We start from the raw sequence: 16,526 nt of genomic DNA on the forward strand, positions 1-16,526 counted from the left end.
AATGAAGAAAAATATTGGCCAATAACATAATTATACTAGCGCCAGTAATATCAAAGAAAAATTGGGGAAAGTAATGGCAATTTTGAATGTTTTAACTCATATTTCGACCACAGCAGAACCAATGATGTAGACATGCATTGTTGTGACGTAGAATGACCAGAGTATATATTCCATATTTTTTGTTCAACTTGGCTCATGCATGGTATACAGACTATTTAGTGTATGATTATTATTATTATTATTATTATTATTATTATTATTATTACTACAGATATCTTGTATGAAGTGTGGTCTAATGAGATGCTGTGATGAAGCCTGTGTCCTTGGTGATATTTCTTACCATGATTATACCGGTATGATTGTTGACAAAAATGACAGAGACTCCATCACTAGAGCTCTAGGACCCAACAACAAGGTAAGCAATACCCTGTGTCTTATCATACACATATGTACTTTAATGGTATATGTCAAGAAAGGTATGTGGCAACCACTCTGAACCTGTCATCTTTATACATAGTTATACCATAAGTAACCATATCATAGTTACCATAGACCTCACTTCTGTTCGCGCTACACCCATAAATCACAGCTACCTGCTTCAAGAAAATATGATTATTCATCCAAGTGTTCAACTATACAGAATCAAGTGACCTTACTTAGTATGGTACCAGCACTGTATGGCCATATTCTTGTTAAATAAACTTCTTGTACCAGTGCTGTATAAATTGTTTGTTTCTTTGATTGGTTGACTGATTGATTGATTGATTGATTGTTTGTTGATTGATTGTTTGATTGATTGATTGATTGATTGATTGATTGATTGATTGATTGATTGATTGATTGATTGACCGATTCATTGATTGATTGATTGTTTGTTTGTTTGTTTGTTTGTTGATTGTTTGATTGATTGATTGATTGATTGATTGATTGACCGATTCATTGATTGATTGATTGTTTGTTTGTTTGTTGGTTGATTGTTTGTTGGTTGATTGATTGATTGATTGATTGATTGTTTGTTTGCTTGTTTGTTGATTGATTGATTGATTGATTGATTGATTGATTGATTGATTTCATAGATGACTGACTGATTGACAAATACACTAGGAAGGTATCCATACTGACTTTTATGTACATGTTATTTTCAGATCTTAGTGCAACGTAACCATGGCATTCTTGTCTGTGGGGAGACCATAGAGGAAGCCTATTACTTGGCATTGAATGCAATGACTGCCTGTGAAACACAGGTAAGTACATTTCAAAAAAGAAATTCGTTATCATAATTTATCCATAATTATTGCAAAACAGTGATGATTCAGATACTGGACAGTGCTACATATACATGATAAGTGTGTAAAAGCTACAAAGAGTTGGTCCTAAACAAATATACTTGCCAAAGAAACTTTCTTGAAATTTGTTGAAGCTATTTTGCACACTAGCCTTTTAAGTTATCTCTAAAACAATGTTCTTGAGATTTAGACAAAAGGTGATTACTGGAAATGTCAAGCAGGCAATCAACAAATATTGACCAGAGTATATACAGTGACTTATTCCAATGCCAATCTTATGTGTGTTTATTGAGTTTTAGTTTGTTGTTTGTAAATATGGCATAAATTGAATGACTTAGTTATTGTGTTCACATCTCCAGATCAAACTAATGAACTGCATAAGTGCAGACAACATGATCCTAGTAGATGAAGATATGGGTAAGAAGGCCAAAGAGATTGCCAGCAAGGGTCTTCCCAAAACTGATGAGAAACGTAAATGGAGGATTGGTGAACTTGAATTTGAGGCCATGATGAGATCTCTGGATAACATGGTGAGTGATTGACGGGCAGTAAGGGGAAATTATATGATTTGATTGACTGTAAATTAGACTTATAAGTGAGGGACAAGGAGGTAATCACCACTTGTTACAATGTATCCTAATGAACCAAAGTAGTAGTTTTATTCGATAAAAATTGTATTCATTGCTATGGCAACAATAGACTGAGAGGATTGTATTTGTTGCTATGGCAACAATAGAGTGAGTTGATTGTATTTGTTGCTATGGTGACATACTGTAGCTATTGGTCATAATTCCTTTCACTTTAAATGTCTAAATTTAAAATCTTTTAAGACTTTGACTTTTTAGACATGAGGTGAGAGAATTATAGACAGTACTGAAGATGAAATAATGCTACCAATCATCAAACACATGTTATGTTAATCTTGTATAGAGTATACTGTCTTTCATAAAATTGTCAGTTTTTCTCTGTATGCCCTCTTCATCATACACCTATCCCAATGAGATGGTTAACTAACATGACAACTCAATATGTGTATCACAGGGCCACAGGACGGGCTACATCTACCACCAACCGCTGATGAAACAAGAAGAAAAGAAAAAGTATAGCGATGTGATGACACCACCAGCATCCACTTCCTTCACATATGTACATGAAGGTGACGTAGAAAAGAGTAAATATGAATCTCCCATGAGGATGGCACAAAGAAAAGCTGCCGGAGATAAGACCAAATGGCTGACCACACCTAATTCATACACTAAGGTGGAAGTTACTATCCAAGAAGGAGAAGGCAGTCCAAAAACCAAGACTAAGGTCAGTTTCAGACAAGGAATCATTCAGTTCTACTCTCTTTATATAACAACATTGATTCACAACATCAACATCTGTTACAACATGTTTCAGAAAACACTATTTTGGTCTGAGCACAAACCTCATTCTAAAGTAATGAGAATATAGTGACCTTCTACTGATGAATGGTTGTCTTATTTTGTGACTAAAATAGTTGAATGCCCATGTGTTCCACATGACAACAAAACTCTGAATAATAGCCTTACTTTTAATGACCAGAAGAACATCCAAAAACAAAATGGCAACTAGTAATGAGATAACCAGAATTATCTTCATGTGGGTCAAATCACAACATAATTTATCACGAGTAACAAAGTAACTGTAAATCTTTCAATGTGCAAGGACAGATTAAGTTTCTAATGCAATCTTTGACTTGTTTGTTAACGGAAATACATGTAAGTGATAACCCTTTAAGCTTTGTCATGGTTCAGTGATAAACTGGTTACTTTGGTCTTCAACACTACTCCAAAACAGGCAGTATTACAGTAGTAGTAAGGAAGCTACAAGTACTCATTTTATCCAAGCACTGTAAATGACTGGAACAATCTCACAAATAACATTGTCTGTACTCCATCTATTGGAATATTCAAAGAAGAAGTGTCAAAACAAGTCAACAATCTTCACCCTTACTAGTGAGTGGTGCTCACATGATACATGTACAACTTAGTGTGGAATATTCAAAGAACCGTTAAAACAAAGCAAGTCTTCATCCTTACTAGTGCTGCTCACATGTACATGTACACGCACAACCACAACTTGGGATGATACTTATTAGTGTTAGTCAGTTTACAGAAAGCTGTAAATGGGTGGATTGTTTTCAAGATGGTGTTACTAACACACCAGTTTTCAAGATAGCGTTACTCACAGACCAGTTTTCAAGTTGGTGTTACTTACACACACCAGTTTTCACGATGGTGTTACTAACACACTAGTTTTCAAGATGGGGTTACTCACACACCAGTTTTCAAGATGGTGTTACTAACACACAAGTTTTCATTTTCATTTTCATTTTCAGTGGGTAACTGAAGAAGATACTACTACAGGTGGAGTCATTAAGATTGGTCCACAGCAGTTTACTAACCCAGGGGAGGATCCTAAAGAATTCAAGAAGAGGCAGAAAGAGGTAACATTGTGTCTTTATACTTAGACATACATCACTTCTGAAATGATATCATCTACACACATATATTAGTGTCATATTCATCTGTATACATGGTGATGCATCTCAGTTGATTTCAGTTTTCTGTGTAAAGTGCATCATGTAAAATAAATATCACCAAAATTAATACCAACAACTTGAACTTGATGTTGACAGATTAAACAGGATCGTCGTGATGACAAGATATCTGCAGGACCCATCTCTGAAGTCCTCAGTGGTGTGGGATACCCAGGCAGTAGGTTACAGGTAAGATACATAATGTCTTGTATCTTTCTTATAAGATTTCACATATATGGATATTTGAGCCAAGAAATCTTAGGGACTGCTTACATAAGTTTGTCAGTTACTGAAATGATAATTCACAAACTAGAAACCCATCCAGTCAAGTCCTTTCATCTCATTTCACAAAACAGAGGTAAATCCCTCATGATTCAAACTAGTATAGGTTAACCCGTGAAATATTAGGTTGAAGGTTTGTGTGTTTGGTAGAGATCCCTTCATTTGGTGAACTACGAAAATCACTCAGTTCACCATTGATACCATACTCTGTCAGCTGTGATAAAAGATAGCCATTTCATTGTCACACCAACATTACTGAAATAACAATATTAAATTTATTGTTCCCATGAAAAGCAGGTTGGCTTTTGGATGAAATACGTTGGTTATCAAGTTTTAATACATGTAACTTTGTGAAGATTTGATGTTCCATAACCCAAGTTGACTATGTTTGGATGCTGTGCTGTGCTGTGTTTTGATCTCTGTTAGCTTCTTTGCTTTTTAACTTGTACTCGTTGTTTCTGCACATTGTTAACACCTTACTTTGTCCTTATTACCACAGAGTTAAAGTTTTCTACAATCACTTTTTATCATTGTTTTATTTCAAGGAAAATGAGTATCTCCTCAATAGTGAGAATTTTTAGTCATATTTCCAGTTTATTTTACAAACCAAAGCATGTGCACAATAGTTGATTTTCTCAGTGTACAGATGACATAACTTTCTTGTACTTTTATGTTGTGATGTACTTCTGTGTAAAATTATACAAAAAAAGGAAATAGAAATGGAAAGTAAATCATACATAATTTTTCATCATGTACATGTAAGCAAAGAGATCTCATTTTCATACAAAACAAGACATTGTGTGCAAGTGAAAAGATTTAGAAATACTGCTTTTTGTGTGTTTGAATGTACATATACATATTCCTTTGCTCATCAAACGCTGTTACTCACCAAGAACATCTGATTCAAACATAAATTATCATGAGAGAGAAGTTGGAATTCTAAGTAACTTTTCAGATGAAAGTTTTGGTCCCATTGCCAATTTTCTTGTTGCTATGTTTCTATTATATGGAATCTGTTTTTCAAAATTTTTTAATGCAGTGTGACTTTTAAGTATCGTGCGATAAGAAACTTAAAATTGCTACAAAGAGAAATGAGAAGTATGGCACAATAAAGGACAAAAATATCATCACCAAAACCTTGTCACAACGATTTACAAAATTGACTGACGAAAGTTAATAAAATATTAATTTCTCCAGCAGGTTGACAAATCTTGATTTGATTTCCAGAGTGGTATTTTATCCTTTTGTTTTACACTCTGTTACTAACCTCTGTTTTATTGGTATAACACTCAATGTGCTTTGTATTTTTTTTTTTATTTCATCACTTATACCTGTTACCCATACTAACAGCCAAAGGTATCAGATGTTAATATTTTGATCCATAAAACTATATCACTTAAAAGTTAAAAAAAATGCAGTTAAGATAATTGAAGAAGTCAAATTATAGTCAGTATTTAGATAATTGTGTGGTTTGCTGTGAAGTTTCATTACCATTAACTTGGTTTTCAATCATAGTACAAATTTAAAAATGTTCCTATAAAAGTTACCAGTTTCCCTACCCCTTCATTACATGCTATATTCAAGCCTTCTACATTTGTCATTTCAATCTACACTAGCTGCACCGTGGACATTTTTTTCGTCAAGTAACCAAATATATATTCACTAAAAATTGTTCATTGCTAATTAAAAGACATAGTATCAGTTCATTAGTGGTCAATATTATCTTCGGTAATGTAGTGACAAGTTTAAGTCTCCAGTGAGCTAAAGATTGGAATTGAATTTGTCAATATCTTAAAACTACTAGTAGTAACTGGAGTATCATTTTTTGATCAGGCAACCACAATATATTCAATGAAATTGTTAAAATACCAATAATTAGAAATATCAGTAGTTGATAATGTCCATAAGTAATACACTAACAGGTTGAAATTGTTATTGCCACTGAGGGTGCTGATTTTAGGGTGCGGACCCAAAAATAATTTGATTTTGATTTATTGTACCATATTACATGTACAACTACAAAAATATGTTTACCCACAGATGATGCAATACAGCTTAGGATGTGAAAACATTTTCAGAAAAACATTGCAGTTGTAGCTAGACTAAGTGTAGTTTTCAGTTAGTAATAATAATAATAATAATAATAATAATAATAAACTTTATTGCAACCTTATCTATCATTTTAGATATCAGTATAGTATAAGATGCATTACTTCAGGACCAACACATCAGATACGTGTGTGTGTGTGAATAAATTATGGTTTTCTCTTTAACCGCACACAATCCTATCACTCCATTTGTTTTCAACATCCCACTTGATTCGTCTGTTCCTGTTACAAACAAAAGAGAAATAGGTAAAAAAAATGCCACATGTGAAACTGAAATGTGAAAATCAACAAACATCTGTGAAGTGTATTTTCTTAGTACATGTAAATTTGGAATGATTTGTTACGGATGTATATGGAACAGGTAGATATATCATAATGTAATGTACAAAGGTTACTTATAAAACTATGCAGCAAAGTGAAAAATACACCAATTACAAAATGAGCTCAAAATTCACATTCAAAATTTGAAAGCTGAAAATATTATTCACAATCTGTAAATTCACATTTGAAATTTGAAAAGTTAAAATATTTATCTATCAAGAAGTGAACAAGACTTTGGATGAAAATCAAAAATTGAAGACTATGTATATTCAGGTAGTAAAGCTAAACTTCACATGAAGGGATATGTTATGTAACTGTTACAGAAAACAAATTGGATGTCAAAATTCAAATCATTCAGAAAGCAAATACAGAAAAAGCTTGAATCTTTTTGACTAATTTCACACCTCAACAGGCTTTATCAAAAAGTGTAAAACATTGACAGATATTTCCAACTTTTGTAGTTAGTTGAGTCATCTTTTAGAAGTGACTAAAATTGTTGATAAACATAACAAGTGTAGTGTAACAGTTACCCATTCAACATGGCAAGAGTAGTTTGAAAGTTTACCATTCAACATGGCAAGAGTAGCAACAGCTTGAATCACTACCCTGCTTTCCCTTGAGATAATATTGGGTTATATTCTGGTAGTAGTATGGTGGACACAGGTGGTGGCTTGATTAGTAATCCCATCATAACCAATCATTGGAGTAAGGGAAATCAAGGCTCTGTGTATGCATTATCGCCTCATCCACATCACCAAAAAAAAAAAAGCAAAACCAAATCAGTTGATCACCTTTCATCTGGCCCTCTGACCTGTGTTTCTTTTTTCTCTTTCTTCTGTGCTAAGGATGCCCCAAAGTCTGATTCCATGGATATTTTGACCGTTCAACAGGTACACAATAACCATAGGGTAATTGCACACTCTGTTCAGTATAGTAATCCTTCTATAGGCACCCTCCATCAAATATCATCACCTAGCCTTGGTTTCCTTTGTTCTCCGTATTGTGTTGTGTCTTTTTTTTCTGGTGTAGTATGCCTGCTATTTTCTTATGTTTTTGTTTTCCATTTCAGTTTTCAAGTCAGTTGGTTTTGTTTGCTACATTGGTCAGCTCAGCTTTTACTGCCTGCTACTCTGCGTTTTGTTTCATCTCATTGATTTCTTTTCTTTTTTTAGCTGTTTATATTTTCCAAAAAACATTTTCAACTGCAGCGTGTAAAAAAAATTTAGGGTGTAAAAATACATGCTTCTCTCCTAAAACAATTCTAAATGGAACTTTTCCCCCCACAATTTCCTGCTGTAAAAAGCTATGATTGCTGTCATGTGATATACATGTATGCCAAACACAAATATGTTAATAATGAGTTCTTATAGATGAAATCATAAAATATTTTTTCTCAAAAGTACTAAATTCATATTTGGTCGTATATATTTCTTTTAAATAAAAGGTAAACTCTCATCACTTTCACCCAATTTGCAGCAAAAAACCATAACATCATTGTTAAAATGAATTGTAAAAACTCCTCAGCAACTAATTTCTGCTGATATTGTGAAATAAGTGAAAAAAGGTTAACCTTTCAAGTGATAATGTGGAACATCAGTAAATGGTGTCTCTTTGAAATGAAATAAAACTTACTATTATAAAAGCAAGTCTGAAAAACACTGGGCCCAAAAACATGAATGTAGTTTACCCCAACCTGTTTTTTGATCTGGAGTAAATAAAAACAGCCTTTGACATTACAGTAAAGGAATCTTAGAATACATGACTACATTATCTTAAAGTGGCACAAACTGAGTTTATAAACCTTTTTACTCAAGTGAAAATACTTACATAATACATCAATTGAACTATTCTTGTATGGTACTAATGTCGATACATGTCTTCTATGACATGACAATTGTCTTCTAGTATTGTCAGATCAGTTGATTGCATAGTACGGATTCTTTGACATTTTTCGATACATACAAAAAATTAAGTCATCAAATCATACATAATATTCTAATACCAGGTTTGGGTTCAGTCAATTGAAAGTGATCTTTAGTATGCTTCAGTAAGTAGAATATTGCAAGTGACTTTAAAATATGCAGCATAAATCTCACCTGAAAATATATCAACTCAGTTTATGTCCCTTTAATAACAGATCGTTGTGGATGCCATCCAATGCAAACTTGTTGCGTACAAGACAAGGGCCCAGTGTCCTTCAGGTCTTCACAAGCTAAATTACACATTTCTTTCACAGCTACATCAGTGTGCTGTAACTCATAAACTTCATAAGTATTTTTGCGTATTTTGCAATGTGTTTGTAATGTTGTAGGACGCCAAGTCTTCTGGGTCAGGAGACAATGTGCAAGCTGCCTCTAAGGGTATCATCCAACGAGACTACCAGAAAGAAGCTGTTGTATACACTACCTATTCCCCTAATCCATTCGAAGGGATGACAGAGAAAGAAATTATTGAATATAAGAAAGAAATTTCCGACAAAACTGGACAAGGTATGCAGCATGCGTATATTCTGGACTGAAAGATTCATTGTTGTGGACACTCTTTTTATCACATGTTTTTTGGTAACATGAACACCAGCAATGCCAAACTTTTCAGTCTAGCCTGAGTGCTATTTCAGTAAAAATATTCTGAGTAAATACACAAATACTAGCAACTATGATGGTTCTAAAGTTATCTGTGTAGGTCTGCACATATCTGCAGTAAAGGAATACAAAAATGGCTGTAAATGTTCAACTAGTCTAAAGTATACTTTGTCAGGGAAAAATATGTTGTAAACAGAATTACTGATGACTGAACACTGCGACAATGTGCATTTTGGCACAAACTTGTACATTACCAACATAGATGGCTCAGACTTGTACATTACCAACATAGATGACTCAAACTTGTACATTACCAACATAGATGGCTCAGACTTGTACATTACCAACATAGATGACTCAAACTTGTACATTACCAACATAGATGGCTCAGACTTGTACATTACCAACATAGATGACTCAAACTTGTACATTACCAACATAGATGGCTCAGACTTGTACATTACCAACATAGATGACTCAAACTTGTACATTACCAACATAGATGGCTCAGACTTGTACATTACCAACATAGATGGCTCAGACTTGTACATTACCAACATAGATGACTCAAACTTGTACATTACCAACATAGATGGCTCAGACTTGTACATTACCAACATAGATGACTCAAACTTGTACATTACCAACATAGATGACTCAAACTTGTACATTACCAACATAGATGACTCAAACTTGTACATTACCAACATAGATGGCTCAGACTTGTACATTACCAACATAGATGACTCAAACTTGTACATTACCAACATAGATGGCTCAGACTTGTACATTACCAACATAGATGGCTCAGACTTGTACATTACCAACATAGATGACTCAAACTTGTACATTACCAACATAGATGGCTCAGACTTGTTCACTACCAACATAGATGACTCAAACTTGTACATTACCAACATAGATGGCTCAGACTTGTTCACTACCAACATAGATGGCTCAAATTAAAGTCCAAGTCTTAGCATATTTTATTTTATTGATCAGTACCATTGCACTGTTTTTAAAGTTGTAATACATGGTTATGCTGTAAAGCTATCAGTGTTTTTGCTAAGGTTTTAGGAACCCTGGTACTAGATGCTTACATGTATATGGTTACACTACAATAGGTTGGGGAACTCTGGGAAAATTCCTGGGAAACTTAATTAGATTTTACTTCCTGACCACAACAAAAACACAGTGTGATTCTTCTTATAATGTCGATGTTCAAAGTAGTGCTTTCTGACAGGCTGTCTAAGGTCATATGTAGTTTGTTGACTGATACAGTATTAGGTACAACCAGTAATTGTTCCATTCATGTCATGTGTGAAGAACCAGACTTAAAATCCAAAGATAACATAAAGTTTACAAACAGCATCTAATACCAGAGTGCTTTATTTACCATCCCATTATTTCAATTTATTTACAGACTTAAAAGACATGCAGTTCACAACAAGTGAGATGCCAGAAACAGAACCTGCCTTCAAAGACGATGACCACGTAGTAAAAGAACAAACAACCACAGAAACAGTTAGCAGGAAGGAAGGTAAACATCGATGATCACACTCATAGTTACAAACCTGGTAACACCCCCTGCCACACCCACACACAAGTAACCCCTCCACACACACACACACACACACACACACACACATACACACACACATGTACAGTATTTTCAGCATGTCAAATTTCATTGACAAAAATAATGGGTAGGACGATCTTTCACGAGTAATAGGGTCAAAAACAAGTTCATTCAAAGGCTTTTCAAAGTTAAATTTTAAGAAATTGTACGTGTAACTGGCCTGCTGAAGCATCTTGTAATATTGAATGTTTCTACAAGGTGGCACCCAATAGACCTGTTGTCGGTTCCAAGATGCATTGTGCGTCTCTCCTTACAATGCCATGTATTGTGTATGTGCTGAGGGCTTTGCACACGCTACTCAGGGGAATGGTTGTCACCTGATCGTACCCTGGGTTCATCCGTAAAATTCCTCTCTATCATTGATGGCGTTTAGTCTTTTTTCTATAAAATCACTCATAATCCAAAAGGTCAACATGTCTCTCCATCATTTTCTGATAAAAATGTTATTTCAAACGTAAATAAAGACAAAACAAGACTAAATGCAACAGCGTAAAAGCCGTCCTCTCCGGAAACTGGAAAATCGACTATATTAGTATCTTCCCGTGGGACACCACACCACTTCACATCACATGACTTAGACATCCTCACCGAATGGTGTTTCACATCTACTTAGATAGGTATCCTTGTATTTGACACATATGTGTTCTGTTGCTAGGTGACCAAGAGATCGTTACTACGGTGACTACAGTCAAGAAGACAGTGATAGAAACAGACATTGATGCCGAGCCTGAGAAGGGAACCACAGACAGTCGCACATCCACCCTGGAACATGATGAAAAAGAAGACAGCAGCAAAGAATCATCTCCAACCAAGGAGACATCGCCCAAAAAGAAAGAGAAAGACAAGAAGAAGAAGGGATTCCGTACGCCGTCATTTTTGAAGAAAAAAGAAAAGAAGGGCAAAGGAGAGGAAGAAGAGTAATTGTTTACTATATATCTTGAATCATACATTATAGAATCCGTAGTGACGTAAATGTTTTAACAAAATCGTTTGGGAGAATTTCCTCAACTTATCTTGTTTCAATGATTCTTCACATAGAACCAATGTTATTCATGATTGTTTGGGTAAATCTATGCTGGACAACTCAAGGCTAAGATGATTGGGCGTAAAACATGAAATTTTGCAAACAAAATATTCAAATTTAAGAAATCGTGTATTTAGTAGTTATATTGCAGAATTAAATGAGTCGGTAATTCATTTTACAACAGATCTTGCCTGCAGGTTGTTTATTTCAATTCCATTTTTAAAAACAAGCTAGTAAGTATTTTTATTTTTTACGAACCCTCAAAGTGCGTAAGTTTATGTAGATATTGTTGTTTATTGTAGAATCAGTCTGGTGACTTGAAAAGTCACACTTAGTGACTAGCATTTTCGTACCATTTCACTGACTGTCCGTATGTAAAATTTAGTACGAAGTTGATCTTGAGTAAAAGTGAACGACTGAAGTAACGAGCTGAGTGGATTTTGCTATCAGCTTCGCCAGTTGAAAATCAGCTCTTCAAATAAATACTGGCAATAATTAGCAATGTTGAATATACCTTACCACCATGGAAAGAAAGCGTTACTCAAAAGTTTCTGCACCATTGTATTTGTGTATTTTCTGTTGTAAAAAAAAAATATGTTATAATAATAACGACGACCCTACTATCAATTTTTGGCTCTTCTATGATATTAAGAAATAACTGTTTACTTTCTCCAACGTAGAGAAACTAGTTAAGTTTTATGTATTATCCAAATTAACCCGAGCCAAAGCCCCCACCTGCTTGAAAGTAAAGTTTTTACTCAAAAGATTTTAGTTGAAGCAAGTGAAACAAAATAATGCTTTAGTAGACAAGAGACAGTTAGCCTGTCAGGATAGTTGTTTTTTACCCAGAATGCTTCACAGTAATAGGGGACTGCTTTACCCACAATGCTTTATGTAGCCATGGGAACTAGATGCAGTCCATTTAACACTGCATAATATCATGAGCAGTTCTCTTTTTTACTGTCAATGGGTTTGATTGAAATTGACAACACCTAAGTCGCGGCTGCTAATAGAATTTTAACGAGAAGGAGTGGTGCAAATATTTTTCAGAGAATCTGTTGTAAGCTTTGATGTATTAATAAACTTAGCAATTTTTGCTAGATATTATAGTCAGTCATGTTGCAGCTATCGTCTTGTATAGTGATAGTCGTGTAGAATTTGTAGTTATCAATGTACTATTCAAAATAACTTTAATGTGTAAATGGCACACGTCCATCAGTCCATGGAACCTTTGGGGGGGAGGGAAAGCTCTTTGCATTTTTTTTGTCTGAGAAAAAAAATACAAGTCTTCAGTTGTGAATTTTTTGAGACACGGAGGTGATTTTCTATGTACTGTTATGTGGATTACATGAATGTGGTGTTAAACTTGGAATCTAATCTGTGCTGTTGTTATGATCTTAGGATGTTACATTTTTTCATTCATTCATTCATTCATTCTGAGGCAGATTGAAGCTTCTTTTAGGAGGTTTTCTTTTTGATTGAATACCAAATATTTTGGTATTTGAAATCCTTGCCATGTAGGTACTGCAATGAATAATTGTTATGCCAGTACTTGTGTCAGACACTGCCAGATGTTACAGGCATGGTTGTTGCTTCCACTAGTTGTCCTGGCAACCATGCTGATTTTGTTGTCAGTTGAAATATGTCCAGTTCTGCTCAGTGAGATGTCAGTATTTATTTCATCAACCGAGCAGTTCTAGTCATTCACTGTAATGCCAACCAACTGACTACATGTGCATGGTAGCGGACAAGTTCCTGGAAAGACCGCTACTTTGCAGCATGGGTGTTCGTGAAATGTTTACTTTATTTTCATGTTTCAGACAGTGCCTGCATTGTAGCAGAGTTTGTTAAGACCGTGTGAGTCCTGTACATCCTGTATGAGAGCTAGAAATCTGAAATGAGAGATTTTATGTTGTGAAGTGAATGACATGTATATTGTCAAAACCAACTGTATCAATATAAAGTGTCTCAGTGATCCTTCAGTAACAGTTACCTAGACAATATGATAAGAAATACATTATCAAAAATAATAAACCTATTTCTGTACTGTAATCTATGGTGAAAATGATTGCATCGTGACAGTCTCATTGTTACCGTGACAACAGCACAAATGCTGTCAGTGTAAGAATGACGAAGAACACAGCTACTGTCAGTCAAAAACGACTGCTGTTACCATGACAACAGAGTACAGATGCCACCAGTCAGTGACAAAGAACATGACTATTGTCAGTCAAAATGACTGCTGTTACCATGACAACAGAGCACATTTCATGCTGTAACTATCACACAGTCACCAATACATCACAATCTTGATGTAGTCCACTGATAATTCTAGTTAAGTGTCCTCAACCAAGTTCCAATCTGCCTCTCGTAACCTGTCCGTGTGAAATGATAAAAAGTTCTGTTTTAGCACATTTGAGACATTCACAGATTATAGGCAAATAGTGTCAGTGTCTTTTTATTTGTTAGTAGAGTAGATAAAAAGATTTTGTAGACTTTTTCCCCTGCAGTGGCATGATTCTTGTAACATAGTCAATTTATTTCAGTACTGTATGTTCATTTGGTTTCTCAGTTTAAGTTGTCATATTTTCAAATTTTTGTTTTATAAACCATGCTGATGTGACTTGTAGAAATGGAACATACCATGGTAGTTGAGAAAAATAAAGCATTTAGCACTCGTAACCTTGTGTTGAAGTCATAATGGTTTACAAGAAGAGAGAGGGACACGCGACTTTTTTTAAAAAACAAAATATGACCGGTGTTATTAATTAATCATATCAGTAAACTAATTATGAAAGTTATAGCTTCAAGTTTGACTTAATTTTTACCCAGTCTGTGGTTAATGATAATTTGTAGTTTTAGTTACGTAATATTTCAAGTATTGTTCTAGTTTTGTAGTTGATGACCAAATATATGCCGGTTCCATGCTGCATTAGTTAAGACATACAAAAAACTTTATAGATCCATGCCAACTAGATTAACTTAACACAATGAATACCAACATTCAAGAAGAAGAAGAAGAAAAAAGTATAAAAAATATTTCATTGTCTTTGTATCATGCAAGAGCTATGAAAACATGTTTCTGGCTCTATCATGATGCGAGAGACAAGACAAAAAAAATGTCATTGTATGAGACGACATCACTTAATTTACTGCATTTTTACTATCATATAGATTAAACTCTCTTATACACTCTTTAACTACAAAGGTTAATTCTCAATGAAAAATCAACAAGTCCAGAATATTGGGTAGAATAATATCTTTCATCATAACGACAAAAGTTATGTTGTAAGTAACATGGGTATAGGAACAAGTTGTTGCCATGGAAACTGGTCTATCTTGTTTGACAGGGCAGGTTGCTATGGCAACTGACAAGAAACCTGCCTGTTTAGACTAACTATAGTAAACTTCTCAAAGAATCATAGGTAAAATGCCACCTTGGTACCACAATCCTATTTGTGATTTCCCAGCAGCCTTCAAATTACCCATGATACTTTGACCATAGGAAATTTTTAACCTTACTATGGTAATGCACCAAATAAGGTCAAAATGATATTTTTTGGTTACAGTCAAGAAGTGACTTCCAAGTGACTTTAACAATTTACTATTAAGTTTACCAGTATGGATATTTTTTGGTCATCATCTTCCACTGTGTCAGCAATTTTTTTCTGTGTTTTTCTTTTTATGTAATACATAGTGTACAAGGCATCCACCATTTGGAGTAGTCTCAGATATAGTGATGTAAACGCATACAGCAGTTGCCATATTGTGTCTGGCTAGCACCACATTGTGTATGGCTAGCACCACAAATCATTTGCCATGTGTGACCCAATAAAGGTGTACGTATGTACAGTGTAAACTTGCCATTCTTTTGTCTCTGTGTCTCTCTGTACCACACCCTTTCACTTGTGACATATTGAAAGTGCACAGTAATGGTGGTCTATTTTTATTTTTATGTCTCCCATTTACCTGACTGACTCCACATTTATGGAAGCTGACCTAAAAATATCGCCCTCTACAGTCAGATCAGAAAAAAAGTCACCACACATACAATCATTGTCAGCCAAGCATTGATTGAAAAGGGGAGCTTGTTACAAACAGGGAAAGTAAACAAATGAATTAGATTAATAACACTTGGCACAACATGTTGGAAGTACAGAGACTTGTTTTACATTCCATGATTTAACAAGAACAATTTTATGTGTATATGAAATGCCTTGGGACTTGAAATTTGTGACTGTGAACTATTCTGTAAGGAGACCAGAAAACTTCTTATCAAATGAAAGAATGTAATGCAAGTCTCTACGTCCAACCTGCTTTGTCAAGTGTTATTAATACAATGCATTTGTTTACTTTCCCTGTTTGTAACAAGTTCTGTTCATCAATGTTTGCTTGTTGCTGGTTCTGACTGGATGAAACTTGAATATCATTTATTACCAGTACTGAAATTCTGAACATTTTAATCAATCAATTTAGAATTCTTCCAAATTTTACTGTCATTTCTATTACAAGACATGAAGACTGATGGAAGTATAACTAAATGTCACACAAACTTGTTTTTATGCTGAATAATCAACCCATCATTTTCAGCACCAGTGACCACATCATCAACTGAAGACAATTACTGTTCAGTGCAAAGATAAAAGTGATGGGCAGTCAAGTAATTAAACTTTAAAAAAAATAAATGCAAATATGCCTATCTACGAGGATTATGCCCATAA

General features: G+C 34.5%; 1 protein-coding gene across 2 annotated transcripts in view; it reads left to right on the forward strand.

Annotated features, from left to right (window-relative positions):
- Positions 1-15,664, forward strand: part of LOC144446736 (protein hu-li tai shao-like) — a 52,865-nt gene extending 37,201 nt beyond the window's left edge. For both annotated transcript variants that reach the window (XM_078136558.1, XM_078136559.1), the window contains exons 6-14: positions 272-415; positions 1,146-1,244; positions 1,646-1,816; positions 2,328-2,597; positions 3,649-3,756; positions 3,949-4,038; positions 8,872-9,049; positions 10,566-10,682; positions 11,437-15,664. In XM_078136558.1, the coding sequence (XP_077992684.1) occupies positions 272-415; positions 1,146-1,244; positions 1,646-1,816; positions 2,328-2,597; positions 3,649-3,756; positions 3,949-4,038; positions 8,872-9,049; positions 10,566-10,682; positions 11,437-11,702 (1,443 nt within the window). In that variant the 3' untranslated portion in view covers positions 11,703-15,664. The remainder of the gene's footprint in view (positions 1-271; positions 416-1,145; positions 1,245-1,645; positions 1,817-2,327; positions 2,598-3,648; positions 3,757-3,948; positions 4,039-8,871; positions 9,050-10,565; positions 10,683-11,436) is intronic.
- Positions 15,665-16,526: the final 862 nt, after the last annotated feature.

Source organism: Glandiceps talaboti, chromosome 15, assembly GCF_964340395.1.
Source record: "Glandiceps talaboti chromosome 15, keGlaTala1.1, whole genome shotgun sequence".
NCBI lineage: Eukaryota > Metazoa > Hemichordata > Enteropneusta > Spengelidae > Glandiceps > Glandiceps talaboti.